This window comes from Giraffa tippelskirchi, chromosome 7 (assembly GCF_054371585.1).
Source record: "Giraffa tippelskirchi isolate mGirTip1 chromosome 7, T2T-mGirTip1v1.2.pri, whole genome shotgun sequence".
NCBI lineage: Eukaryota > Metazoa > Chordata > Mammalia > Artiodactyla > Giraffidae > Giraffa > Giraffa tippelskirchi.
Window position 1 is genome coordinate 120,205,468 of NC_137281.1, and position 27,412 is coordinate 120,232,879.

Here is a 27,412-nt window from a genome sequence, read left to right on the forward strand (position 1 = left end):
CAGATAAGAGAAGGGATTACCTGTCAGAGTGCATGACAGAGGGATCCAATTCACTCTGGGCACAGCTCTCCAGAGATGAGCTAGAGCAAACTTCAGGAGATAGAGAAGGACAGGGAAGCCTGGCATGCTGCAGTCCATGGGGTCACAAAGAGTCAGACACGACTTAGTGATTAAACAACAACTGAGAAGGGAGAATAGAAACTAGTCAGGCAAAGGGTGTGGTGGAGGCGGTGGTGACTGTGGTGAGGAAGTTTCTAGATGGGGGAGGTAGCCAGTTTCCAGAGGCTAGAAAAATCAAAGGAATTACTAAACTGTCAGTGTAGTTCCAACATGTATTTAGAGTTCAGGGTATCAAAAAATGAAACTAGAAAGATAAGCAGAGGTCAGTTCATGTCATGTCTGGTGTATTTTACATACCAATTATTTAAATGACAAAAAGTAAAACCAAAGATATTAGTTTCCCCGTAAGCTCTCACTTAAATGAGTTTATGAAACATTGATATTCAAGGAAATAAGTTTTGTTTATAGAGCATCTTATTATTCACAGTAGAATCAAACAGTTTCTGCAAAGAAATGAACCATTTACTGTAATTCCTCTAAGAAGATGTGTCTTCTCAGATCCTAGCAACAAAAGAATTCAAGTAGATCAAAACTTACCTTATTCAGCTGCTTATAAGATTCACCCCTACCCTTCAAAAAACTGTTTAAAAATTGCCCTCTGTTTAATGTGGGGCTAGTGGTAAAGGACCCACCTGCCAGTTCAGGAGACGCAAGGGACTCGGGTTTGATCCCTGGGTCAGAAAATCCCCTGGAAGGAGGGCATGGCAACCCACTCCAGTATTCTTGCCTGGAGAGTCCCATGGAGTCCCGTGGAGAGCCTGGCGGGCTATAGTCCATAGTGTCGCAAAGAGTTGGACATAAGTGAAGCGACTTAGCACACATGCACCCATATTAGAGATAAAAAGCTGAAGGCATAAGGTATGAGTAAATAACTGATATTATGAGATACAGTCACCAAGAAGACAATAATTTGATGCTGCCTGGGCTTCCCAGGTGGCATTAGTGGTAAAGAACCTGACTGCCAATACAGGAGACGTGAGTCACGAGTTCGATCCCTGGGTTGGAAAGATCACCTGGAGAAGGGCTTGGCAACCCACACCAGTTTTCTTGCTTGGAGAATCCCATGGACAGAGAAGCCTGGCAGGCTACAGTTCATAGCATCTGTAATGGGGAGTCAGGGCTTGCATTGCTATCCACCAAAGAAAATAGCATCTTAAAGTGTGAGACATATGTAAGAAAACTGTAAGGTCTCTGCAACTAGAGTAAACATTTAAAAATATGGGTATCAGACCCCTCAAACAAATGGACTCACTTGGCAAATTCAATATTTAAAACATACGGATAGTTCACCAATAAAGAACTGATAACAGAACTTCCCTGGTGGTTCAGTGGTTGAAAATCTGCCTGCCAATGCAGGGGACATGGGTTCAATCCCTGGTCCAGGAAGATTCCACATGCCACTGAGCAACAAAGCCCATGCGCTCTGTGCTCTGCAACGAGAGAAGCCACTGCAATGAGAAGTCCTTGCACTGCAACTAGAGAAAGCCCCTTGTGCAGCAATAAAGACCCAGCTCAGCAACAACAACAACAAAAAGAACTGATAACAGACATATTAAAGATCAGCATTATAATACTCTAGGTTTACAAGTACAAATTCCAATTACCTCTGTAGGTAAGAATAAAAATGACAAAAATGATGCCCCCTAATGTTTGAAGAGAAAATCCTTGAGTTCCAAGGCATGGTAGTCAGCCCCCAGCATCCAGTGATTCTCATTTCCTGGTATTCACTGTTTTGGAAAATATTCTCCCACACCAAATCATGGCTCATCTGTGTTTCTAATAAAATATTGTGGAAGTGATGGTATGTGACTTCTAAGGCCAGGTTATAAAAGACATTGCGAGACAGAATAAGAGACACAGATGCATAGAACAATTTTATGGACTCTGAGGGAGAAGGTGAGGGTGGGACGTTCTGGGAGAATAGCATTGAAACATGTATATTATCATATGTGAAACAGAACACCATTCCATGTTCGATGCATGAGACAAGGGCTCAGGGCCGGGGCAATGGGATGACCCAGAGGGATGGGATGGGGAGGGAGGTGGGTGGGGGGTCCAGGAAGGGGAACACATGTAAACCCATGGCTGATTCATGTCAATGTATGGCAAAAACCACTACAATATTGTAAAGTAATTAGCCCCCAACTAAAATAAATAAATTTATAAAAATAAATAAATAAATAAAAGACATTGCAGTTTCCACCTTGGTCTCTCTCGGATCACTGGCTCTCGGGGAAGCCAGCTGCTATGGAGCGGACAATGCTATGGAGAGGACCGCATAGCCAGGAAGTGAAGCTCCCCCGCGCCCCAGCCACCGAGCCACCAGGATCAGATTGCCAGCCATCAGAGTGTGCTGTCTTGGAAGAGGGTCCTTCAGTTTCAGTCAAGCCTTCAGATGACTGTAGCCCTGGCTGACACTTCCTTTTTAGGATAGCTTTATGAGGCTACAGTTTATTTATAATAAAATTTACTCATTTTAGGTGTACAATTCAACGATGTCTAGTAAATTTACAGAGTTGTGCAACCATGACCACAGTCTATTTTTAGGATATTTTTGTCTCACGCAAAGAAACCCCATGCCCATTAGCAGTTACTTCCCATTCCACCACCAGCCCCAGGCAACCATGAATCTTTTTTCTATGTCTATAGATTTGCCTTTTCAGAAAACATAATCAAAATGAAGCATGAAATGTATGGCCTTTTGTGTCTAGCTTCTTTATTATCTAGCTGACATTTGGAGACACTCCAAGAACTAGAACCTCCCAACTAAGCCACTAATGAATTCTTGAGGCACAGAAACTGTGTGTTTGTTGTTGATTTTAGCCATTAAGTTTTGGGGTAATTTGTTACACAGTAATGGGTAGCTAGTGCACAAGAGTATGTGATTACTGCTGGGAAACTAAGTACCTCAGACAGCCAATATTCCATTAAACCCAACCCTAAAGGTCCAATATTTTCACTATTCAAACTTGTAGACTTATAGTTATGAAATAAATAATCATGGAAATGCAATGTACAGCATAGTGACTATAGTTAATAATACTATACTGCATATTTGAAATTGCTAAGGGAATAGGTCTTAAAAGTTCTCATCAAAACAAAAAGAATTTTTGTAACTATGTGAAGCCATGGATATTAGCTAGACTTATTGTGGTGATCACTTTACAATATGTATAAGTATCAAATCCTTATGTTGTGTACCTGAAACTAATATGTCAATTATACTTTAATAAAAAAAAAACCAAAACTTGTGGACATGAGAAGCCATAACTTACAGTTGTATTGAAATATTTTGTTAATGTTACAAAACTGATACTTTTTCTAATTTTTTTTTAAAAAGTCATTACCAGATCAGAATAAGAATCCCTACTTTATTTTCGGGTCCATGCAAAAGGTTTATGAACGAGGAAGAAATGACTGTAGACAGTTAAAATGTAGTAAAGCTGTCCTAGTGGGTGGGCTACTAAGGAAACTTGCCATATTAGTCTGGAATGAGTTTTGATTGATCAGATTGGACAACAAAAGGCTTGGCTGTGATTCTAGGAGACTTAACTAACCAGTTCCAGCTTTAAGATGTTGCTTTGCTATCATGAAGTCATTTAAAGGATTCGTGAAGGAAGAGGGGAATAGAAGGATGCAGGCTTCAGATTTTCAGTTGATACCAAAGGAAGAAGGAAGAGGTCTCCAATCTCACAACTGTGTGACTGGGTCAAAACTTCATGGGATGTTGTAAAACGAGAGCCAATAGTGAAATGGTTTAAATACTGTGAAATTAAAAATGCTCTTGACAATCCAAGTACAAGTTTCTGTTTTATAATGGTTTTGACTCATTTTTGGGGGGTGGGGCACACTGCACAACTTGTGGGATCTTAGTTCTCTGACCAAAGATTGAACCTGGGCCTTGGCAGTGAAAGCATGAGTCCTAACCACTGGACTGCCAGGGAACTCCTTGACTCTGTTTCTAATGCAGTGAAAGTTGAAGATTAAGAGATTCATCTAAAATCCAGTAGCAGCAATGGTTTTCAAGCTTCGGAAATGTTTCTTTAAGTTTTGAGGATGAAGATTAAAAATCTTTATGAACTTAGAAACTGTTCATTTCTTAGTATGAAGCTATTATTCACTAAAACAGTAGCTTCTATAACACATATTCGTTTTCCCTGTTATTCAACATGTATTACTGTTTAGTAAAATATTTGCCTTATGTATGAACATAATGTTGGAATTTCTTCAAACCTATTAATCTGCTGTATATTTTGTTCCAGCTTTTACGGAAATGTTTGTCTACACATATTAAACCTTCTTGTAAAGGAATTTATTTAAATTTACTGTATTTAACTGCTTGCCTTATACCAATTCTTACTGCTACATACTGTATATATAGGAATTATCCCAAATGTATTTGATACTGTGGCATGCTTTTTAGTTGCTAGTACCAAGATGCAGCACCAGTATTTGCTTTCATAGTACATCATGAATAGGAAAGGGCTTCATTTTTTGTGTTGTACATTTTGTTATCTGTGATATTTTCCCTTTTTTAAAAAAAATGTGGCTAATTTCATGGGCTTCCCTAGTGGCTCAGCGGTAAAGAATCTGCCTGCAATTCAGGAAACGCGGATGTGATCCCTGGGTCAGGAAGATCCCCTGGAGAAGGAAATGACAACCCACTCCAGTATTCTTGCCTGGGAAATCCCATGGACAGAGGAGCCTGGTGGGCCACAGTCCATGGGGCTGCAATAGTTGGATATGATTTAGAGACTAAACAACAAAAACAACACTTATTCATGGTTAGTAATATACGGTTAAACATACAGAACCTGTGATTTCCTGGAACCCAACATACTGTACATGGTATACTTTATTAACACGAGTATGTTATACTTCCACAAACCACTGAAAATCATTTAAACACTTTTACATTCACACAAATAAATACATGTATACTGAAGTAAAGTGAAAGTCACTCAGTTGTGTCCCACTCTTTGTGACCCCATGAACTATACAGTCCATGGAATTCTCCAGGCCAGAATACTGGAGTGGGTAGCCTAGCTCTTCAACAGTGAAACTTCTTTACCCAAGAATTGAACTTGGGTCTTCTGCATTGCAGGTGGATGCTTTACCAACTGAGCTATCAGGGAAATCCCATGTATACTGACAAATACTTTTCTTTCAATCATTATTAATACTTTATCTAGAATTATAGTAGGCGTGACTGATCTTTGTATTTAAGCATTTTATTTTATTTTTTTCACTTCAAAGATTGATTGATTTATTGATTTTTGGCTGTGTTGGGTCTTTGTTGCTGTGCAGGGGCTTTCTCTAGTTGCAGAGAGCAGGGGCTACTCTCTCATTGTGGTGCACGGGCTTCTCATTGCAGTGGCTTCTCTTGTTGTGGAGCACAGTCTCTAAAGCTCTGACTCAGTAGTTGTGGCACATGTGGGATCTTCCTGGAGCAGGGATTGAACCTGTGTCCCTTGCATTGGCAGGTGGATTCTCAAAGCCCCTGAAAGGTACTTTTTACCCCATAAATTTTTCAGGAAAAATTGGGTTATCTTATTCACTTTAAATGCTTGTATTTCAGCAAAAATAGAGTACTATGACTCATGCATCAAGAACATAGAGAAAATAAGATACTGATCCTGACTTGAAGTATCTACAACTCTAGTAGAAGAAACAGACACAAACCAAGACTGAGATCGGTATGTGAGGTCTGTGTTTCAAGAGGAAGAAGCCTCAAGGTGTTTGGAAATAGACAAGAAAGGTTTTGAGTAACCGACTTTTAAGTTCTGTTTTGTCACATCAACAAGGGGAAGGAGAAAGTAAAGAGCATGAACCCAGAAGCTTAAGAGAACCCAGTATGCCCCAGACACAGCAAATAGCTCTGTGGGGCTGGAGCATAGTGGGTGTGAGAGAACAGCCTGAGATAAAATAGGAAGATTAGGCAGAAGTTGTAGAAAGTGGAGATTTTAAGCAGAGGAATTTTTCCCTTAAAAAGTTTTCTCAGGCTGCAGAGCTGTGGATGGATTGGAGAGCAAGGAGATGAAAGGCAGTCAAACCAGTTAGGAGGCTTTTAGAGTAATTACTTGAGAAATGATGAGGTAAAGGGCAGCAGGGATGATGAAGGGCATGAATTAGGGACCCGGAAAAGTGATCCTTGGGTATGGACAAGAGAGAGAATGGGAGTGAAATTAGCTTGCAGTTTCTAGTTTGGGTGACTGTTACGCCATTAAATGAAAATGAAAATAAAAAGGCCTTAGGTCACTGGGAATTATCTTTTGACTCCTTTCACTAAACAGATTACCAATTCTGGCCAGGTTTTTGCCTGAAGTCTTCCCCAAACTTCTAATTATGCTGACAGTGATAACAAAGTCACCTTCCTAAAGAAGCAGAGGTGTGTACATTTCTGCATTTGAAGCATTTGATGGACACCCCCATCCCCACCCCCATGCGATTCCCAGGTGGTTCAGCGGTAAACAATCCGCCTGCCAATGTAGGAGACAAGGTTCATCTCTGGGTCGGGAAGATCCTCTGGAGAAGGAAATGGCAACCCACTCCAGTATTCTTGCTGAGAAAATCCCACGGACAGAGGAGTCTGGCGGGTTACAGTCCGTGGTCGCAGAGTATAACTCGACTGAGCACGCACACATTCCCCGCCCCCTCCCCCCACCCCCAGCCACACACACAGCAGGCAGATTGAAATCTAAAATCTAAGCTTTTTAGTGGAACATTCAGGACTCCACATGTTCAGGCTGGCCACAAGCTACCAACCTCTTGGAGGTATCCATCTCATGTTAATTACCATTCCTTTTCCCCACCCTATATATCTTCAGACTTAAACATTAATCTTTGTTCTTCTAACCTGCCGGCTGTTAGGTCGCTTCAGTCGTGTCTGACTCCTTCCGACCCTGTGGACTGTAGCCCACCGGCTCCTCTGTCCATGGGATTCTTTTGTCAAAAATACTGGAGTGGGTTGCCATTTTCTCCTCCAGGGGATCTTCCCCACCCAGGGATCGCAACTTCATTTCTTATGTCTTCTTACGTTGGCACAGCCTGTCACTTGACACTTCTCAGCCTTAGCTCAGGTTATTTTCTCTATTTGAAGGCAGCGTTTATGTCAGCCTCTTCCTAACACCCATCCTCTTCTTCTTCTGTGGTGCATAGACTTTTGTGTCTCAATCCTAACACTTTTGGCGTTCTGCTTGGTTTTATAATTGTATCTTGGTCCCTTCTACTTCCTTGCGTCAGTGACTTAAATCACACACAGTATAGGCTGAAAACCTTGTGACGAATTAAACTGGGGCAGGGATCTGATCCCCGTATCAAAGTTTAGCGGACAGTCTAGAAAAATCAGGGAATCCATGACATCACGCATGAAAAAAAAGAGTCTAGAGGAGTCACTCATTCCAGGGGGCCCCTTTCGATGGTCTAGAACAAACTCGTGACGAAAAGGGGGAACAAAATAATTTGCTGTTAGATGGCTTCTCTACACAGTTGCAAGATATTTTTACTGTTTACATCAAATAAAATATCTAATGCACCGTACTTTTAGAAAGCACTAAGGGATTTAAGATTTACAGAGGTGAAATTTCCTGGTGATGGGTGTCCTCCTGAGGTCAACTGCACTGACCATCATGCAGTGTGCTTGGTAATGGATTAAAGACTCAGAGAACGAAACACACAACAGCGGTGCGTCTGCGGAGAGGGATTGGGCCGTGGCCAGGAGCGGCCTCCGCCCCGCCCCGCGGCCACCCCGGCCACCCCGGCGACCGCCCCCAGCGGCCGCAACCCGGAGGCTCCAAGGGAACTCCCGCACGTCTGCGCGCGCAATCCCGGGACAGGGGTCCGCGAGGCGCGCGCTATTGCCCTGGAAACCTCTGCGCGCGCACGCGCACAAGCGGGGCGTGAGGAGAAGGACCCTGCTGAGGGCTTAGCAGCGGAAGGAGGGGTTTACTCTTCCCCTCGTCCGGCGCTGCCCTAAGGGTGGACGCGCGCGCCGCCCACCTCCCTCGGGCGGAGCGTCTCTTCCAGCACGCGCCCGGCTCGCGTTCTCCCTCACCCCTTACCCCTCCCCCTCCCGCACACTTGCTCTCCTCCCGCATTTGTGCGCCGGTGCAGCAGGCTGTGGGAGCATCCGGGCATTTCCGCAGCCGAGCGGCGATCCGGGCGGCGGCGGCGGCGGCGGCGGCGGTGGTGGTGGTGGCCGAGGAGCTCCTATGGCTGGGACGACGTGGGGGGAAGACGAAGGGGGGACGAGGCCTTAAGCCAGAGCCGCAGCGGGGTGGGTCCCGAGAGAGGCGGAGCGGGAAGCTCTGTCGCGGCCGGAGGAGAGACGGGAGCAGGGCTCTTTGCGCTCCTCGCGCGTTCGCCTCATCAGCCGGGTCTCCGGAGATGCATCTGCATCAGGTCCTCACCGGAGCTGTCAACCCTGGAGACAACTGCTACTCCGTGGGCAGCGTCGAGGATGTTCCTTTCACGGTGAGTGGTAGTCCGGGAGTCTGAGGGGAAGAGGCCGCGGGCTCGACGCGGGGGCCGAAACACCTTGTCCCGAGCCCACGCCTCCTCGGTAGGCTGCGAAGTGTTGGGGGGCCCCGCCCGCGTCCTCTTTGCACCCCCGTTGAGGGGGGCGGGCCGTGGGACTGTGAGTCCTGCGACTGTTGAAGGAAATTACCCGTCTGGGGGAAGGTTTAGGAATCCACCGTACTGTCCGTCCTCAGCAAGCGGGCCCCTGGGGGTGACTGGACTAGAAGGTTCCTCGCCTGGGATGGCCCTCGGGTCTGCGGTGGACGAAGGTGAAACCGCTGAAAGCCCAGAGCGTCCGTTTCGCACCTGCTCTTGGAGGCGCAGAGACTCGGTCTGTCTCGGCGCGTGGAGACGATGCTGCAACTGGCTCCCCCTGCTCGCGGTGTTAGGGCAGCGAGGAGCCGCTGGAGCCGGTGGCTTTAAACCCGACCCTCTGCCTCCAGATCTGCAGAATCTTAATTCCCACACGAAAATGGAAAAATTCATTCTCTGCCCCCGAGAAATTTAGAATGGAATAATTAGAGTGACAGAGGCCTGGAGAGCTATTATTTATCACGAGATCACAGTTTGGTAACCTCCCTAGATAATATTTTAATCCGTTTGCCAGGTAGGCTGGTTTGTTTGTTTATAAGATAAGGCAATGTGAAAATTTTATCACAGTGTTTCTGTTTGTGAGGTTAAAGTGTATGTAAACAGTAATGTGTTGGAACCTGTTAAAAATCTGGGTGAAATAGACATGCTTCTCAAGGAGCATGGCTGAATTAGTCCCTTTAAGAATGGGATGTTGTTAGTATAGCCAATTCAAACCAAGCCCTGGAGCTTCTTTTACCCGTAGAGAGACTCCCATGGATTAATATGAGTTTTTTTTGTATTAAATTCGTCCTCTTCAGAACGAAATGTAGACGATGAGACCTCGACTAAATACACATTTTATTAATAACCATTCTGCTTGGTAAAATTGGAAATAGTATAATGGTGTGCTTTTGAGACAAGGGAAACACTTTGTCTGCTTTCCAGAAGCATGGTTTTAAAGCTGCAGAAATAAGAAAAGCTCCTGCAAAACTGCAGAATCATTATGTAGCACAGTGCATTCTGGAGCAGAAATTATCTATCATTGTGATGCATTAGAGATAACCCCATAATATTGCCTTTTGGGCACTTTAATTGTAAATATAATCAACTTGGCTTTGTACCAGTTTAGAATGAACCATTAGAAAATATAATTTGCCTGACTATATTGTTTTAGCTATCCCTGTCAATGTTGTCATCTGTGTTTTGTGTACTGGTGACCTAAAAGATCCATATGGTGTTGAACTTAGGCTTTAAGTGTGTAGACAGTTTGGGGGATGTAGAAGATATTTCCTTCTCCCCTAGTTTTGTAGCTGGAGAGAAAGTTCCCCAGGGTTAGAAGAGCAGGCTTTCTCCATCAAGAAACCAATCTGAAATCTTGGCTTATGGGGTATCTCTATACTATTATGGTGGTGGTAGTTTTTAGTTTCTATCTAGAGTAGAGCGGTGTCTTATTGTGAGGCTGGTATATAGGGCTAAACAGGTTCAGGTGCAGTCAGGAAAAGCCAGTTAATGCTGCACAGGTGTGGTTATGCTGTAGGCAGCCCATGACCGTGTCCTTGGAAATCATTTTCAAATCTTTTTCCTCCTCCCTCATTAGTCTGTTACCAAGTCTAGCTGACTCTCTGCAGTGACTATTAGATTTACCCCCTTTCATGTCCTTAGCTTATTGTAGAACCTTATTTGTATTACTTAATATTAAGGATTTCAAAACTGGTTTTCCTGACATGTCTGATCACTTCAGTTCATCCTCCACACAACTGCTGGTATAATAATCTTCAGATATCGTTTTACCCTATCATTCTTGGCTCAATAATACTTAGTTGTTCCTGATAGCTGTATTGTGAAATTTAAACTTGTCAGATATTCTTCTGCCGTCTTTGACGTTATATTTGAGTGTGTGTATATACACTTTATCTCGGCCCCTCTGCTACAAACATACTAATCTTCTTACTCCAGCCTGCATTTTTATGTTGCAACAAGAGAATCCTTTTTGTTTTCCCAAATAATGACTCACAATTTACCTGATTTAGGATGGCTGCCTGTGACACTGGTCTTTTGGAATTTACACTCTTGTTGTATACCATCTCATTTTAATATCTTGGTTTTGAATGCACTGATCCAGCTATAATTTTGCCTTGAACTAGAAATGACCTTTTGGGCTCTGTGAAGAACAGAGTTGCTTGAAAAAAATGAGAACAAGCTGTTTTCAAGTACTCAGGAATCAGCTACCAGTTATTTCAATGCCAGTGCTAGTACAGGGAAAAATGAAATTAAAAAAATTAAAAAATGAAAAAAAAAACAAAAAACCTCCTTTATGTTAGTCTGCCATTTGATTTGTACGGGAATCAGATGAAACAGCTCTAGTTCTGAGTCAGGTGACTAAAAAGGGGACCAGCCAGGGCTGTAATGGAAGTCTTGTGACTTCTCATCTGGTGGGCTTTTTTTCTGTAGTATGTTTCTTTCCTGTCAGAGTGCTTGCTCTGAAGGGTGTGTTTATGTGGAAGGCCTAGACGTGGCCAGTGTAGAAGGAAATACTGTCTTGGAGCTAGCCGGTAGTAATCTGAGGGCCTTTTCCAAAATTGGGCAGATCAATTATTTCAGAGTCTACACACAACATTTTTGAAAAAGAGTTGTAAAAGAATTTTGATGTGTTCATGACATTGTAATTGAAAAACAGTCATCTGTATATATTGCACTATGTGTGGTGGCTGTGTTGTCAGGGCATGATCTCTGCTCTGTTGACATGGTGGTGCAGTTTGTAGTAGACAGTCCCAGTGATGAGTGTACTTTTAGTGCTGGCATGTGGACTGTGATGCTTTTGACTTGTGTTTTGACAGTTTTTTAAAACATTCCATTGTAATTTTATAAATACACTTACATAAATGCCACCTTTAAATCGTTCTTTTCTTTTCAATATAAGTTCTGAGTCCTGGAAATATTGTTATCTTGCAATAAGTCAGGTCCCAGATAGTTCAGGGTTGATTTTCTACCATGTATGAGCTTTGTTGTACTTTTATTATGCCGTCAAGACATTTCCAACTACCTTCTTATAGATAGGTAGGTTGGTGGATGTTTAAGGCTTAATGCAGCAGATAGTGTAAATTTCTCCTTATTTATGTTGTTTATTACTCTCTGAAAATAGTCCCTAGTTTTTTAATTTTACTTTTCTGTAAGTTTAGTCAAGGCTATGGTTTTTCCAGTAGTCATGTATGGATGTGAGAGTTGGACTATAAAGAAAGCTGAGCGCTGAAGAATTGATGCTTTTGAACTGTGGTGTTGGAGAAAACTCTTGCGAGTCCCTTGAACTACAAGTAGATCCAACCAGTCCATCCTAAAGGAAATCAGTCCTGGGTGTTCATTGGAAGGACTGATATTGAAGCTGAAACTCCAATACTTTGGCCACCTGATGTGAAGAGCTGACTCATTGGAAAAGACCCTGATGCTGGGAAAGATTGAAAGTGGGAGGAGAACGGGATGACAGAGGATGAGATGGTTGGATGGCATCACCGACTCAATGGACATGAGTTTGAGTAAACTCTGGGAGTTGGTGATGGACAGGGAGGCCTGGCATGCTGTGGTCCATGGGGTTGCAAAGAGTCGGACACGCCTGAGTGACTGAACTGAACTGAAGCATTAGAATATTAGTTAAAATAATAATGGTACATGATGATTATTAATACTAAAATATTTTTTCACTTAAGGGGTATAGTCTATATTTTCAGACATATAGGGGATGTTGATGTTATTTACTCCATTTTGATATGAATTCAACACACTGAAAAATATTTTAAAAAATTAGCCATTTCTGGCCTCAGGGAACTTATACTGGCAGAGATAAAAATGATGTACATAATTACAATATAAAGCAGATGAAAGCGATCACATGTAGTTGGGAAGACAAGAAAAGGTTTTTTGGAAGATACTTTGAAAGACAGAGAGTGGTGTTAGGTGTTTCTGGATGGCAGAACAACAAATGCAGTGCATGGGACATGGGTTCAATCCCTGGCCCAGAAAGATCCCACATACTGCGTGTAACTAAGTTCGTGTGCCACAACTACTGAGCCCATGCACCTAGAACCCATGAGCCACAGCTGCTGAGCCCATACTCAGAACAACTAGACAAAGCATGTGGGCAGCAATAAAGACCCAGAGCAGTGAAGTCAAGGAGTGGTACAATATAAAGGATGTACTTGTTTAGTTGCTCAGTTGTGTCTGACTCTTTTGCAACACCATGGACTGCAGACTGCCAGGCTCCTTTGCCCCTAGGATTTCCCAAGCAAGAATTCTGGAATGGGTTGCCATTTCTGCCTCAAGAAGATCTTTCCCAACCCATGGATTGAACCCATGTCTCCTGCTTTGGCAGGCGGATTCTTTACCACTGAACCACCTGGGAAGCCCAAAGGATGCATTATTGGGTGACTGTTCTTTCACAAAAGTGGTTACAAAACAAACACAGGACTTAAAAAAACAAAACAAGACTTCTTTATTAAATAGGAAATTCAGTTAGAATTTTGAGAAATAGGATTTGCAAACATTACTGTGGCTTTTTAAATTTCTTGGCTGCTCTGGGTCTTTGTTGCTGCCTGCATGCTTTCTCTAGTTGTGAGCATGGGCTTCTTTTCAAGAGTGTAAGGGCTTCAGTAGTTGAGGCTCATGGGTTCTAGGTGCATGGGCTCAGTAGATGTGGCATTTGGGCTTAGTTGCCCCGCAGCATGTGCGATCTTCTGGGTCAGGGATTGAACCCATGTCCTATGCATTGGCAGGCAGATTCTTAACCACTGGACCACCAGGGAAGTCCTTTACCTATAGCTTTTTAGGAAAATGTATTTTCTGACATTCTTGACTTTTATTATTGTTTTTTTCTAGTAATTAAATGAATGAAAACCTTTATTTAAAAGTTAGAAGATAATATTATATGACCTTTTTTTTGGACATTTAGATAGATTTTAATTCTACTGTAGCATAATAGTATTCTAGTCCTAGAATTACAGCAACACCAAACTTTGAAAATAATCAGCTTGTTTATACATTTAACAGATATTTGTTGAACACATGGATGTGTGTGGCTCTGTGGAGATTTAAAAAAACAGAACAGAACATAGTCCTGATTTCAGGGAGTTTATTAAAAAAGTGTAAGAACCTGGTAATCTATTAGGGGAATTAAGACATATACTTCACCACAGCAGGACAGCTGTGTGGTATTGTGAGGTATTTAAATTCTTGCAGGAATTCAGAGGAAGAAGAGATCACTTTTGGCCAGGGGAACTAGGGAGTTGGACAGAAAAACTGCTGCTATACTAACTGGTTATCAACAGCTGTTAAGGACTTTACCTATGCTGAGAATAAAGGGAAAGACACAAGTCAAGAATTTTGAGTGGACTTGTTTTCCAAGACAAATTGGCCCATTTGTTCTGGGAGAATAGCTTCTTGTGTATTTAAATTGATACCTTTCAGAGTTTGTGGCCTTGTATTCATTGTTAGCCTTTAGGTGAATATGGGGTTCTATAAGTTTTTACTTAATGTCCCCGTGTAGATTGTTAATTAGCATGCCTTTTAGAGAAGACTCTTAGCAGCTACCCTGAAACTCGGGTACAGCCTCAACTAGTGCCTCCCCAGAAATGGGAGGTCAGAGACCAACGGCTCATAGGACTCTTGATTAAATCACTGAAACTTTTTTAAGTTTATCCTCTGTAGAATGAGGTTCTTAAATTAGGTTCTAAGTATTCAGACCTTGGATGGCATTATATGGACCTCTCTAGAGATTGCCAAGGGGCAAAGAGGAAATGGAACCAGAAACATAAAGTAACTGTGGTGAGGCTGTGGGTCTGGAGTCTGTGTACAGTGCCTGTCCACTTGTATGTATGTACTAGACTGTTGGTCACACTTCACTGTCGGGGAACCTGGACCTCCATTCTGGCTCAGAGATTAAGCCATACAGAGCCTTTGTGAAGTAGTGGGTCTTCTTTGGGCTCACAGTTGAGAAGGAGGCTCTTGTTTATAATTGTATGCTCAGTATCTGGTCCATGGTACTGTCAGAGTGCAGTGTGGAGTGAGAGATGGGGCCAGGGTGATGATGTTCAGGATCTCTATCCCGCTAGATAGATTTACTCCTTTACTTTCTGTTCTTAGCTTTTTGGGTATTTAAAGGATGACTTTAGAAATTATCTTAAAAGATGATATGAATGAACTTACTTACAAAACAGGAATAGATTCATATAAAAAACAAACATGGTTATCAAAGGGGATAGTGGGGGTGGGGGAGAAAAATGAGGAGTTTGGGTTAACATATACACACTACTATATATAAAATAGGTAAACTACAAGGGCCTACTGTATAACACAGGGAACTGTATTCAGCATCTTACAGTAATCTACAAGGGAAAAGAATCTGAAAAGGAATGCATACATGTGTGTACCTGAGTCAGGTTGCTGCACATTGGAAACTAGCATAGCACTGTAAATATGTAAATACTTCAATAAAAAATTTTAATATCTTTTTAAACTTGGATCTTGAGACGCTTAGAACAAATCAGTCTCAATATTTAATCATCAAAAAGAGTATAGGATGTTGAGTTACAACCTCAAAGGCGCAGTGGAAAAACAAATCATGCCTGACCAATTTAATTTCATTCTATGATAGAATGAAAAGCAGTGTTTAAAAGGGGATACTACCAGAGTATGTCTGTAATTCAGATTCAGTAAGGGGCTACTAACTTGTGGCTTATTTTTTAAACAAGTTTGGAAAACAAATACTTTAATATTATGAGAAGTTTCAGGGTTTTCAATCTTTTTGAGTTTGTAGAATCTTTTTTCATTGTATTTTTGCTCTGAAACGCTAATTCATGATATATTAGGACCTGTTATTGAGGAAGCAGGTGCAGGCTACACAGGTGGTGTGACTATAGCCCACGTAACCCTGGCACTTGATATATAACACAGGAAACCAATTGACTGTGCTTTTATTCTCAGTCTTTCTCATGTTATGATTGCTAAGGGCTCCTTTAATGCTCCCCTTTCCCTCCATCCTAAACACAAAAAAATATGGTTAGCTTACATCTTTTTGATGGAGAAGTCACTCAGTATAAAGGGGTCACTGGATAGAACCAGGCTTCTTTAAACATGGTACATGATAATTTGGTGTGGTGATTTGAAGGAATAAATGACATCCTCTTAGATTATCATTGGATATATGTTCCTTTAGGGGTATTCCTCTAAAAATTGGACACTTTCAGGAATAATAATTTAATTCATACTAAGTCATGTTTTATTCTGCGGTTTTAGAAGAAACCTAGGAAACCTGAGACTATTTGGGCATTATGCAAGGGAGCATAGACCCCCCCCCTTCCCCCCCCGCAAAATAAGAAGTTTTGGCTCAGTCTGTATTCAGAGACACAGATAGCTTATATGGTAGCTACAGTTCAGTAATAATAAGGCTGATATTTTTCTAGGAGTAATGACTTTGGTTTTGTGATATGCCAGCAGCCTCCTCATGTTTTCTCTGGCCTTGACTATGTCTCTACTTAAGAGGATCTAATCAGAAGGAGATATTCAAATTATTATCATGTACTCTAATCATAGCATCTTTTATATGGATAAATTGTCAGTGTTTCCAGCAAAGACCAGTTCCTCTATTGGTACCAATGATCTTAAATTGGAAGTGATTTTACCCCACGTAAGGCATTTGGCAGTATCTGGAGACGGGTTGTTGATAAGGTTGTGGGGGAAGGACTAGCATCTAGTGGGAAGATGCCAGAGATCCTGATCAATATCCTATGATTTGCATGACAGTCCCCCCCCACCCCCTGAAGAATTAGCCTAAATTGTCAATGCTGCTGCCATTATGAGAAACCCTGGTTAATATCCTAGGTCCCGTCCCCTCTTATCTACTCAAGGGTATTGCTTTAACAGTTTATCTTTTGCTGTCCTATAAAATTGCTTTTTATTCTTCTTTGAAATAGTTTCTTCATTTTCCTCTCCTGGTTTTCCTTTACTTCCTTTAAGTACTTCTCAGCCTGATTCCAGATTGCTGTAACTAGCTGTTTCTTTGACATCTCCCTCTTGAATATAATAGCTATCTGATAATATTCTCCTCCTTCAACCTCCTCTAAATCAGTAAATGACTACCTTACCTTTTTTCCTCCCCCAGTTCCCTTGGAATCTTTTCTTTCATTTCCACCCCAGACCTAATGTTGGCAGTTTTGGTTGGCTATTCTTCAAAATGCATCCAGAATCTGCCCACTTATCACCTGTGCTGCTCCCACAGCAGTCTTTTTAAAATACTCTAATACCTAAAAAATTAGAAATTAACCTAATGCCTGGACTGTAGGGATTCTGTATTTTAAGTTACAGGTTTTAAACAATAGCTGAGGTGGGGTGGGGCCTGAGATTGAAAATTGAGGAGTCCAACAAAAACATGATTGAGGTGGTTGCCCCATGTGGTGGTAAACGGAACTCAGCCAAAGCAGTATTTCTGATTAGAAACAAGGTTTTCTTTGGAAAGTAATTTTAAGAATGTTGGGAATTCCCTGGCGGTCCAGTGGTTAGGACTCCATGCTTTTACCTGGTTGGGGAAAGCCTTGGGGCACTGCCAAAATAAGAAAAAAGAATGTGCTAATAAATACACTCATGGAACATTTAAAACATGGCTATCATTTTATGCTGAAAAAATTTTATATAATCAAAAGCCCAGTTTGGCCATTAAAACCAAAAGCAAACAAAAATCATTAAGAACTCGATTTTTTGTTTTAATATTATTAATATGGTATCTAGTGTTAAAAACTCAACAGTGCAAACAATGATGAAATATAGAAAGTGAGAAGGAGATTTTCCTTTTCCCAGTAGAATTTTGTTTAGCCTAACTTCCTGGTTATCTTTGATTGAAAAGATATTTGAGTGCTTAAGCATTGTGCATAGTCTCTAAGGCAAACCAGCTATTAAAAATGCACTGTTGTATACTGTTGGTGTGTATTGTTATAAGCTAGTAAAATTGCTAAAGTAGTTGAACAATAGTTCTTCTTTCTGGCAATATTTAATAGTGCCAGTTGTATGTGGTTGATATATAGAAACAATTTTGTTTGAAATGAAAGGATTAATATTCATCTTGTATGTTAAAGTGGTATATGAAATGAAACGTTTTACAATTTAGATCTGGTATAGGAATTTTGAGTCTCAGAATTAAAGAATTTAGTCAAAGCCACACAGCAAAACCTGTGGTGGGATTAAGATTGGAACCAGTAAGCAGATGGGATCTAATTAAACTTAAAAGCTGTTGCATAGCAAAGGAAATCATAAACAAAGGAAAAGACATCCTATGTAATGAAAAATATTTGCAAATGATATGACTGATAAGGGATTAATGTCCAAAATATATAGGTTAAAAAAAATAAACCCAATAAAAAAAAATGAGCAGAAGACCTGAGTAGATGTTTTTTGTTTTTCCCAAAGAAGACATACCTTCCAAAGAAGGCTAACAGGCGCATAATTATCAATGCTGAGCATTTTCTTTTATCAGAGAACTGCAAATTAGAACAGCAGTGAAGTGTCATCTGACACCTATCAGAATGGCTGTCATCAAAAAGTCTACAAATAATAAATGTTGGAAAGGATGTAGAAAAAAAGAAACCCTTGTACACTCTTGGTAGAAATGTAATGGTGGTGTGGCTACTATGGAAAACAGTCTGGAAGTTCTTCAGAAAACTTAAACTATCATACAGTTCCATGCCTGAGTATATATCCAAAAAAAATGGAAAGACTAAATTGAAAAGACACCTTCACCCTGATGTTTATTTATATTATAGCTGGGATATGGAAGCAACCTAAATGTCCATCAATAGACAAATGGATAAAGAAGATGTGGGGTATGTGTGTTTGTATATATATATATATACACACACAATAAAATAGTATTCAGCCATAAAGAGAGTGAAATTCCACCATCTGCAGCAGTGTGGATGAACCTATGAATATTATGCTTAGGGTTGTTGATGTTTAGTTGCTAGTTGTGTTCCAAACTCTTTTGTGACGCCCTGGGCTATAGCCTGCCAGTCTCCTCTGTCTATAGGATTTCCCAGGCAAGAATACTGGAGTGGGTTGCCATTTCCTTCTCCAGGGGATTTTTCCTGACCCAGGGATGGAACCCATGTCTCCTGCTTGGCAGGTGTATTCTTTACCACTGAGCCACTTGGGAAGCCCCTTGTTTAGTGAAGTGAGTCAGATAAAGACAAACACTTCATGATGTTACTTACATGTGGAATCTAAAAAATAACATTAACAAATGATATGCAAAAATGAAAACAGAAGCAGACTCAGATATAGAAAATAAACTAGTGGTTACCAAAGGGGAGAGGTAAGAGGGGAGGGGAAAACTAGGAAAACGGGATTAAGAAATACAGAGTGCTATATATATTGGCTTGCCCAAAAAGTTTGTTTGGGTTGTTTCAAAAACCAAATGAACTTTTTGGGCAACCCAATAGAACAGGTAAGCAGCAGGGATATATTGTAAAGCACAGGGAATTATAGCCATTTATCTTGTAATAATTTTCAATGTAGTATAATCTACAAAAATATTGTTATATTTTCTGAAGAGACTCTTCTGCATTGTGTATTCTTGCCTCCTTTGTTGATGATGAATTGATGGTAGGTGTGTCAGTTTATTTCTGGGCTCTGTTCTGTTCCATTGATGTATATGGCTGTTTCTGTGCCAATACCACAGTGTTTGATTACTGTAGCTTTATAATATTGTCTGGGAGGATTCAAATTATGTTTCTTCTTGATTCAGTTTTGGCAGGCTATATGTTTCTAGAAACTTGTCCATTTCTTCTTGGTTGTACTTTTTTTTTTTTGGCATTTAGCTGTTAATAATATTTTCTTATGGTATTTTGTATTTATGTGATTTTGGTTGCTATTTCACCTTCTTCATTTTTCATTTTGTTTATTTGGCTCCTCTCTCTTTTCTTCTTGGTAAGCCTGGCCAGAGGTCTATTTTTGTTTATCTTTTCTGAAAATCAGATCTTGGCATTATTGACTTTTCTATTTTTTTAATCTCTATTTTATTTATTTCCTCTCTGAGTTTTATTATTTCCTCCCTTCTATTGACTTTAGGTTTTGTGTTTCATTCTTGAAAGACATTTTTGCTAGGTTGAGGATGGCAATATTTTCTTTTTAGCATCTTGAAGATGTCACTCCTTTGTCTTCATGCCCCCACTGTTTGTGTTGAGAAGTTAGCTGCCAGCCTGTTGCTCCTTTGGAAGTTGTAATTTTGCTTTTTTTCCCTTCTAACTGCTTTTAAGATTTTTCTTGTCTTTCTGGAGTTTAACTGTGTTGTGTCTAAGTGTGCCTTTTTGTTTTTTAATCTTCTTTGGGACTTTTGAGATTTTTGAACCTGTGAATTGATATGTTTCATCAAATCTGGAAATTTTTCAGCTAATAGCTCATTGAATATTGTTTCTGCCCCATTGCCCTCATGAGACTAATATATTAAACATATATTAGACTTTTAGTTCTATGTCTAAAACTATCTCTACTGTATTTTCATTGTTTTCAGAAATCTAATTGGTTTTTTCTAAATCCATTTGCTAATCCTATCTTAAGTAATATCTAATTTGCTCTATTGTACTTACTGCAGTGGCTAGTCCTAGATTTTGTTTTTTGTATGTGCATTATAGGATTGAAAAAAAAGTTCCTTTTTTGCTGAAAGTTTTTGTCATGAAGACATCTTGAATATCATCAAATTTCTTTCATTGATATGGTCATGTGATGTTTTCTTTAAGCTGTTAGTGTGATAAGTTACATTGTGATATTTTGCAAATTGAATTAGCTTTGTATTGCTGATATAAATCCCACTTGGTTATGGTGTGCATTATCTCTTTTATATAGGACTGGATTTGATTTGCTAATATTCTGTTGAGTGTTTTTGCAACTATGTTCATTCTTGACCCATTGTCTTTTCCCCTCATATTGTTTTTGTTTAGTTTTGGTATCATTGTAATGCTGGTTTTTAAAATGAGTTTGTAAGTGTTTCTTCCTTTTCTATTTTCTATCAGGGATCAGGTAGAATTGGTATCATTCTGTAAGTTCTTTAACAGTTAAAGAACTGTTAAGGTAATTAATTCATCTTGGGTGTGTCTTTGTAGTTTCTCATTTTGGAGGAATTAGTCTTTTTCTTCTTTTTCACTGTTAGGTTTATGTGTGTAGAGTTGTTTATAGTATCTCATCTTTTTAATGTTTGCAAGATTAGTACTGATATTCTTTCTTTTATTCTTGATATTTGTAATTTGTGTCTTCTCCTTTTCTGTGTATACTTCTAGAGGTTTATAAGTTTAATTGAACTTTTTCAAAGAACTGTATTTTTAAAAATAATTTATTCTAAATTGAAGGATAATTGCTTTACAATATTGTGTTGATTTCTGTCATACATCAGCATGAATCACCATAGGTATACATATGTCCCCTCCCTCTTGAGTCTCCCTCCCACTTCCTACTCCATCCCTCTGGGTTGTCAAAGAGCCTCATTTGAGTTCCCTCAATCATACAGCAAATTCCCATTGGCCATCTATCTTACATATGGTAGTGTATATGTTTCCATGCTATCCTCTCCGTTCGTCCCCCCGGCCCTGTATCCATAAGTCTGTTCGTTATGTCTGCATCTCCATTGCTTCCCTGCAAATAAGTTCATCAGTACTGTCTTTCTAGATTACATATATATGCATTAAAATACGATATTTGTTTTTCTCTTTCTGACTTACTTCACTCTATATAATAGGCTCTAGGTTCATCCGTCTCATTAGCACTGACTCAAATGCATTCCTTTTTATGGCTGAGTAATATTCCATTGTATATATACCACAGCTTCTTTATCCAGTCATCTGTTGATGGACATCTGGGTTGCTTCTGTGTCCTAGCTATAGTAAATAGTGCTGCAGTGAACACTGGGGAATGTGTGTCTTTTTCATTTATGGTTTTCTTAGGGTATATGCCCAGTAGTGGGATTATTAGGTCATATGGTAGTTATTCCTAGTTTTTTAAGGAATCTGCATAATGTTTTCTTCTCCATAATGTTCGTAGTGACTGTATCAATATACATTCCCACCAACAGTGTAAGAGGGTTCCCCTTTCTCTACACCCTCTCCAGCATTTATTGTTTGTAGATTTTTTTTCTCTTTCTTTTTCTGATAATGGCCATTCTGACTGGGTGTGAGGTGATATTGCAGTTTCGATTTGCATTTCTTTAATAATGAGCGATGTTGAGCATCTTTTCATGTGTTTTTTTAGCCATCTGTATGTCTTCTTTGGAGAAATGTCTGTTTAGATCTTTTGCTCACTTTTGGATTTGACTCTTTTTCTGGTATTGAGTTATAAGAGCTGCTTGTATATTTTGGAAATTAATCCTTTGTCAGTTGTTTCATTTGCTTTTATTTTCTCTTATTCTGAGGGTTGTCTTTTCACCTTATTTATAGTTTCTTTGCTGTGCAAAAGCTTTTAAGTTTAATTAGGTTCCACTTGTTTATTTTTTATTTTATTTTCATTACACTAGGAGGTGGGTCATAGAGGATCTTGCTGTGATTTAAGTCATGGAGTGTTCTGCCTATGTTTTCCTCTTAAGACTTTTATGTAGTTTTTTTGTCTTACATTTAGGTCTTTAACCTATTTTGAGTTTATCTTTGTGTATTGTGTTAGGAAGTGTTTTAATTTCATTCTTTTACATGTAGCTGTCCAGTTTCCCCAGCATTTCTTATTAAAGAGATTGTCTTTTTCCCATTGTATATTCTTGCCTCCTTGTCAAACATAAGGTGCCCATAGGTGTGTGGGTTAATCTTTTGGCTTTCTATCTTGTATCATTGATCTATATTTCTGTTTTTATGCTAGTACCATACTGTCTTCATGACTGTAGCTTTGTAGTATAGTCTGAAGTCAGGAAGGTTGATTCCTCCAGCTCTATTCTTTCTCAAGATTGCTTTGACTATATGGGGTCTTTTGTATTTTGTATTTCCATACGAGTTGTGAAAGTTTTGCTTCTAGTTCTGTGAAAAGTGACACTGGTAATTTGATAGGGATTGCATTGAATCTGTAGATTGCATTTGGTAGTATAGCCATTTTCACAATATTAATTCTTCTAACCCAGGAACATGGAATATCTCTCCATCTGTTTATGTTGTCTTTGATTTTTTTAATCAGTGTCTTACAGTTTTCTGTATGCAGCTCTTTTGTCTCCTTAAGTTCAGTTCAGTCACTCAGTCACGTCCAACTCTTTGCGACCCCATGAACCACAGCACGCCAGGCCTCCCTATCCATCACCAACTCCCAGAGTCCACCCAAACCCATGTCCATTGAGTCGGTGATGCCATCTAACCATCTCATTCTGTGTGGTCCGCTTCTCCTCCTGCCCTCAATCTTTCCCAGCATCAGGGTCTTTTCAAATGAGTCAGCTCTTGGCATCAGGTGGCCAAAGTATTGGAGTTTCAGTTTCAGCATCAGTCCTTCCAATGAACACCCAGGACTGATCTCCTTTAGGATGGACTGGTTGGATCTCCTTGCAGTCCAAGGGACTCTCAAGAGTCTTCTCTAACACCACAGTTCAAAAGCATCAATTCTTCAGCGCTCAGCTTTCTTTATAGTCCAACTCTCACATCCATACATGACCACTGGAAAAACCATAGCCTTGACTAGATGGACCTATGTTGGCAAAGTAATGTCTCTGCTTTTTAATATGCTGTCTAGGTTGGTCATAACTTTCCTTCCAAGGAGTAAGCATCTTTTCATTTCATTGCTGCAGTCACTATCTGCAGTGATTTTGAAGCCCCAAAAAATAAAGTCAGCTACTGTTTCCACTGTTTCCCCATCTATTTACCATGAAGTGATGGGACCGGGTGCCATGATCTTAGTTTTCTGAACGTTGAGCTTTAAGCCAACTTTTTCACTCTCCTCTTTCACTTTCATCAAGAGGCTCTTTAGCTTTTCTTCATTTTCTGCCATAAGGGTGGTGTCATCTGCATATATGAGGTTATTGATATTTCTCTCGGCAATCTTGATTCCAGCTTGTGCTTCCTTCAGCCCAGCGTTTCTCATGATGTACTCTGCATATAAGTTAAATAAGCTGGGTGACAATATACAGCCTTGATGTACTCCTTTTCCTATTTGGAGCCAATCTGTTGTTCCATGTCCAATTCTAACTGTTGCTTCCTGACCTGCATACAGGTTTCTCAAGAGGCAGGTCAGGTGGTCTGGTATTCCCATCTCTTTCAGAATTTTCCACAGTTTATTGTGATCCACACAGTCAAAGGCTTAGGTAGATTTATTCCTATGCATATTATTCTTTTTGTTGCAGTAGTAAATGGGATTGAGTCCTTAATTTCTCCTTCTGATTTTTTTGTTGTTAATGTGTAGTATGCAAGTGATTTCTGTGTACTGATTTTGATTCCTGCAACTTTACTGTATTCACTGATTAGCTCTAGTAGTATCTTTAAGCTTTTCTATGTATGATACCATGTCATCTGCAAACAGTGAGAGTTTTACTTCTTCTTTTCCAATCTGGATTCCTTTTGTTTTTCTTCTCTGATTGCCATAGCTAGGACCTCCAAAACTGTGTTGAATAATACTGGCAGGAATGGATACCCTTGTCTCGTTCCTGATCTTAGAAGGAATGTTTTCAGTTTTTCACCATTGAGAATAATGTTTGCTGTAGATTTATCATACATTTATTATGTTGAGGTAGAGTCCTTCTCTGCCCATTTTTTTGATGAGTTTTTATCATAATGGATGCTGAATTTTGTCAAAAGCCTTTTCTGCATCTGTTGATTATCATATGGTTTTTATCTTAAAGTTTGTTAATATGGTGTATCACACTGATTGATTTGCTTATATTGAAGAATCCTTGCATCCCAGGGATAAACTCAACTAGATCATAGCGTAGAAGAAAGTCACCCAATTGTGTCTGATTCTGCAACCCCATGGACTATACAATCCATGGAATTCTCCAGGCCAGAATACTGGAGTGGGTAGCCTTGCCCTTCTCCAGGGGATCTTCCCAATCCAGGGATCCAACCCAGTTCTCCCACACTGCAGGCAGATTCTTTACCAGCTGAGCCACAAGGGAAGCCCAAGAATACTGGAGTAGGTAGCCTATCCCTTCTCCAGCAGATCTTCCTGACCCAGGAATTGAACTGGGGTCTCCTGGATCGCAGGTGGATTCTTTACCAACTGAAGTATAAGGGAAGCCTAATCATAGTGTATGGTCTTTTTAATGACTTACTGAATTTTGTATGTTAGTATTTTGTTGAGGATTTTTATGTGTATGTTCATCAGTGATATTGACTTGTAATTTTCTTTTTTGTGTGTGATGTCTTTGTCTGGTTTTGGTATCAGGGTGATGGTGGCTTCGTAGAATGAGTTTGAAAGTATTTCTTCTTACACAAGTTTTTGAAAGAGTTTCCAAAGGATAGGCATTAGCTCTTCTCTAAATGTTTGATAGAATTCACCTGTGAGGCCATCTGGCCATGAGCTTTTGTTTTTTGGAAGATTTTTGATCACTGTTTTGATTTCAGTGCTTGTAATTGGCTTGTTCATAATTTCTGTTTCTTCCTGGTTCAGTCTTGGATGGTTGAACTTTTCTGAAAATCTGTCCATTTCTTCCAGGTTGTCCATTTTATTGGCATATAGTTGTTTGTAATAGTCTCTCATGATCCTTTCAAAGAAGTAGATTTTTATTTTGTTCATAATATATATTGTTTTCCTGTTGTCACAGGAAACAATTTCCTGTTCATCGATTTTTCCTTTTATCTTTATTATTTCCTGACTGCTGCATGCCTTGAATTTGTTTTGCTCTTCTTTTTCTAATTGATTAAGATGGAAGCTTATATTACTGGTCTGAGGATATTCATATTTCTATGACCATTTTTATAGTAGCCACTTTAACATCAGTGTGTGATAATTTCAAAATGTATGTCTGTTGATTGTCATTTCCCGCATGAGATTTTCACAACTGTTTGTATGCTGAGTAATTTTGCATTGAACCTGGGCTATTTGAAATATTGTGTTATGAGACACAGTATTTAGGTTTTGTGTAAATTCTGTGGAGGATGTTAATTCAGCAGGCAGTCAGTTTATTTGGGTTCATGCCAAAAGGTCTGACCAGCCTCCTATAGGTTGTAGTTTCAGTGTGAGTTCCATTAGCAAGGGCCTTGCAGTGCTGTTTGAAGATAACCTGTGTATCTGCAACAAGTGGCCAGTATACAGGAAGACCTGGGCAGTGGTCTTGCCGGTAGTTCAGATCCCCAGGGTGTTTATTCTACTGTTTTAGGTATGATCTATGCATGTGCTGCCCAGGGATGAGCCAAGAAATTTATAAAAATGTTCATTGGATCGTTCTTCCGAGCTCTTCCCTTTTTGTGATTTCTCTGATACTTTCTGGTTTGCTAGGGCTCCCCTTGGTGGTTCTCTGGCTGGAAAGTTGAGAGTCTAGTTACCCTGCTCTGTGCTTCCCGTGACTGTATTTGTGTTCAGTGCCAAGTAGCAGTAGGACAGAGAAAGGAAAAAAGTACCAGGGATTTCCCCGAGTCTTGTGGGATTATAGCTCCTCCTGTTGCAGCTCTGAGATTGCTTGGGGGCTGGTATATGAGAAAATGGAGAAAAGAACAAAATAAATGGGGAATTTTCTCTCCCTCTCTTGGAAAATTGAGAGTCTCTTTTCCTACTTCTTGAGCCAAAAGTAAGTTGCTGCTCCTGGAGCTCTTTTTTTGTGTGTGTGTTCTGGTTTCATCCTAACTTTAAACTCTCTGCTAGTACAGTAAATTTCAAATTTTGTTCTTTTCTAGTTTACCTGCTGTCATTTACTTTTCAGAGTTTTAAAATATTTATTCCATGCATTTTGTCCATGTTTTCATAGCTGTATTCAGTGGGAGAGACATACTGTCGTCCTTTCTTGGACCTGAAACTATGATACTATTTTTCATATCATCAGAAAATATCAAAGATCAGCAATAAATTGAATAACACATATAGAAGATTTCTATGGGCAGAATCTAATAAGACTTTATTGAGAAACCTAAATAACAGGAGGTAGATATCATGTGTATGGACTGGGAGAATTAGTACTGTAAGGGTATCAATTATTTCCAAGCTGATTTACAACTTTGATGTATTCCCAGCCAAAAATTTAAGAGGATTTGTGAAATTTGTTGGAATGATTCTAAATTTTATGAAAACAGATAGGACCTAGAATAGAGAAGTCTTTCTTAAGATGAGAGGACTTCTGCCAGCCCCAAATTTATAAAGTTGTAGTCATTAAGGTAGTGTGGTGTTGGTGGCCTAAAAATATACCAAAGTAACAAGAGCACCAGAAACAGACTCACACATTCCTTGATGCTTTTTTTTTTTTTTGGACCATGCTGTGTGACATGTGGGGTCTTAGTTCCCCTGTTGGGAATCAAACCTGTGCCCCCGTGCAGTGGAAGCTCAGAGTCTTAACCAATGGACCACCAGGGAATTGCCAGCTGATGCTTGATTTATGTCAAAGATGACATGGTACAATAGTATAGAATGGTTGATCGTCTCAGTCAGTAGTACTGGGATATTTTCTTATTTATATAGGGAAAAAAAGAAACTTGGCCTCTATCTCACCCCATACACAAAAGTGAACTCCAGGTAGGTTACAGATCTAGTATGAAAGACAGAACAATAAAGCTTTTAGAAGGCTTGATTTTCTATAAAT

The 27,412-nt window shown here is 39.9% G+C and overlaps 2 protein-coding genes across 14 annotated transcripts in view; one reads left to right on the forward strand and one right to left on the reverse strand.

Annotated features, from left to right (window-relative positions):
- The window catches only part of SCG3 (secretogranin III), a 79,745-nt gene extending 70,755 nt beyond the window's left edge, over window positions 1-8,990 (reverse strand). For 2 of the 5 annotated variants that reach the window (XM_081508274.1, XM_081508269.1), the window contains exon 1: window positions 8,786-8,972. The gene's annotated coding sequence lies outside the window, so the exon portion shown is untranslated. Of the gene's footprint in view, window positions 1-8,528 lie in introns of all 5 variants that reach the window. The other 3 variants (XM_081508270.1, XM_081508273.1, XM_081508272.1) reach the window with 3 other exon arrangements.
- DMXL2 (Dmx like 2) overlaps window positions 8,261-27,412 on the forward strand; it is a 150,011-nt gene continuing 130,859 nt past the window's right edge. For all 9 annotated transcript variants that reach the window (XR_014059101.1, XR_014059102.1, XR_014059100.1 and 6 more), the window contains exon 1: window positions 8,261-8,592. Coding sequence is in view for 6 of the 9 variants with exons in the window: in XM_081508231.1 (XP_081364357.1) it covers window positions 8,506-8,592 (87 nt within the window). In the remaining 3 variants the exon portion in view is untranslated. The remainder of the gene's footprint in view (window positions 8,593-27,412) is intronic.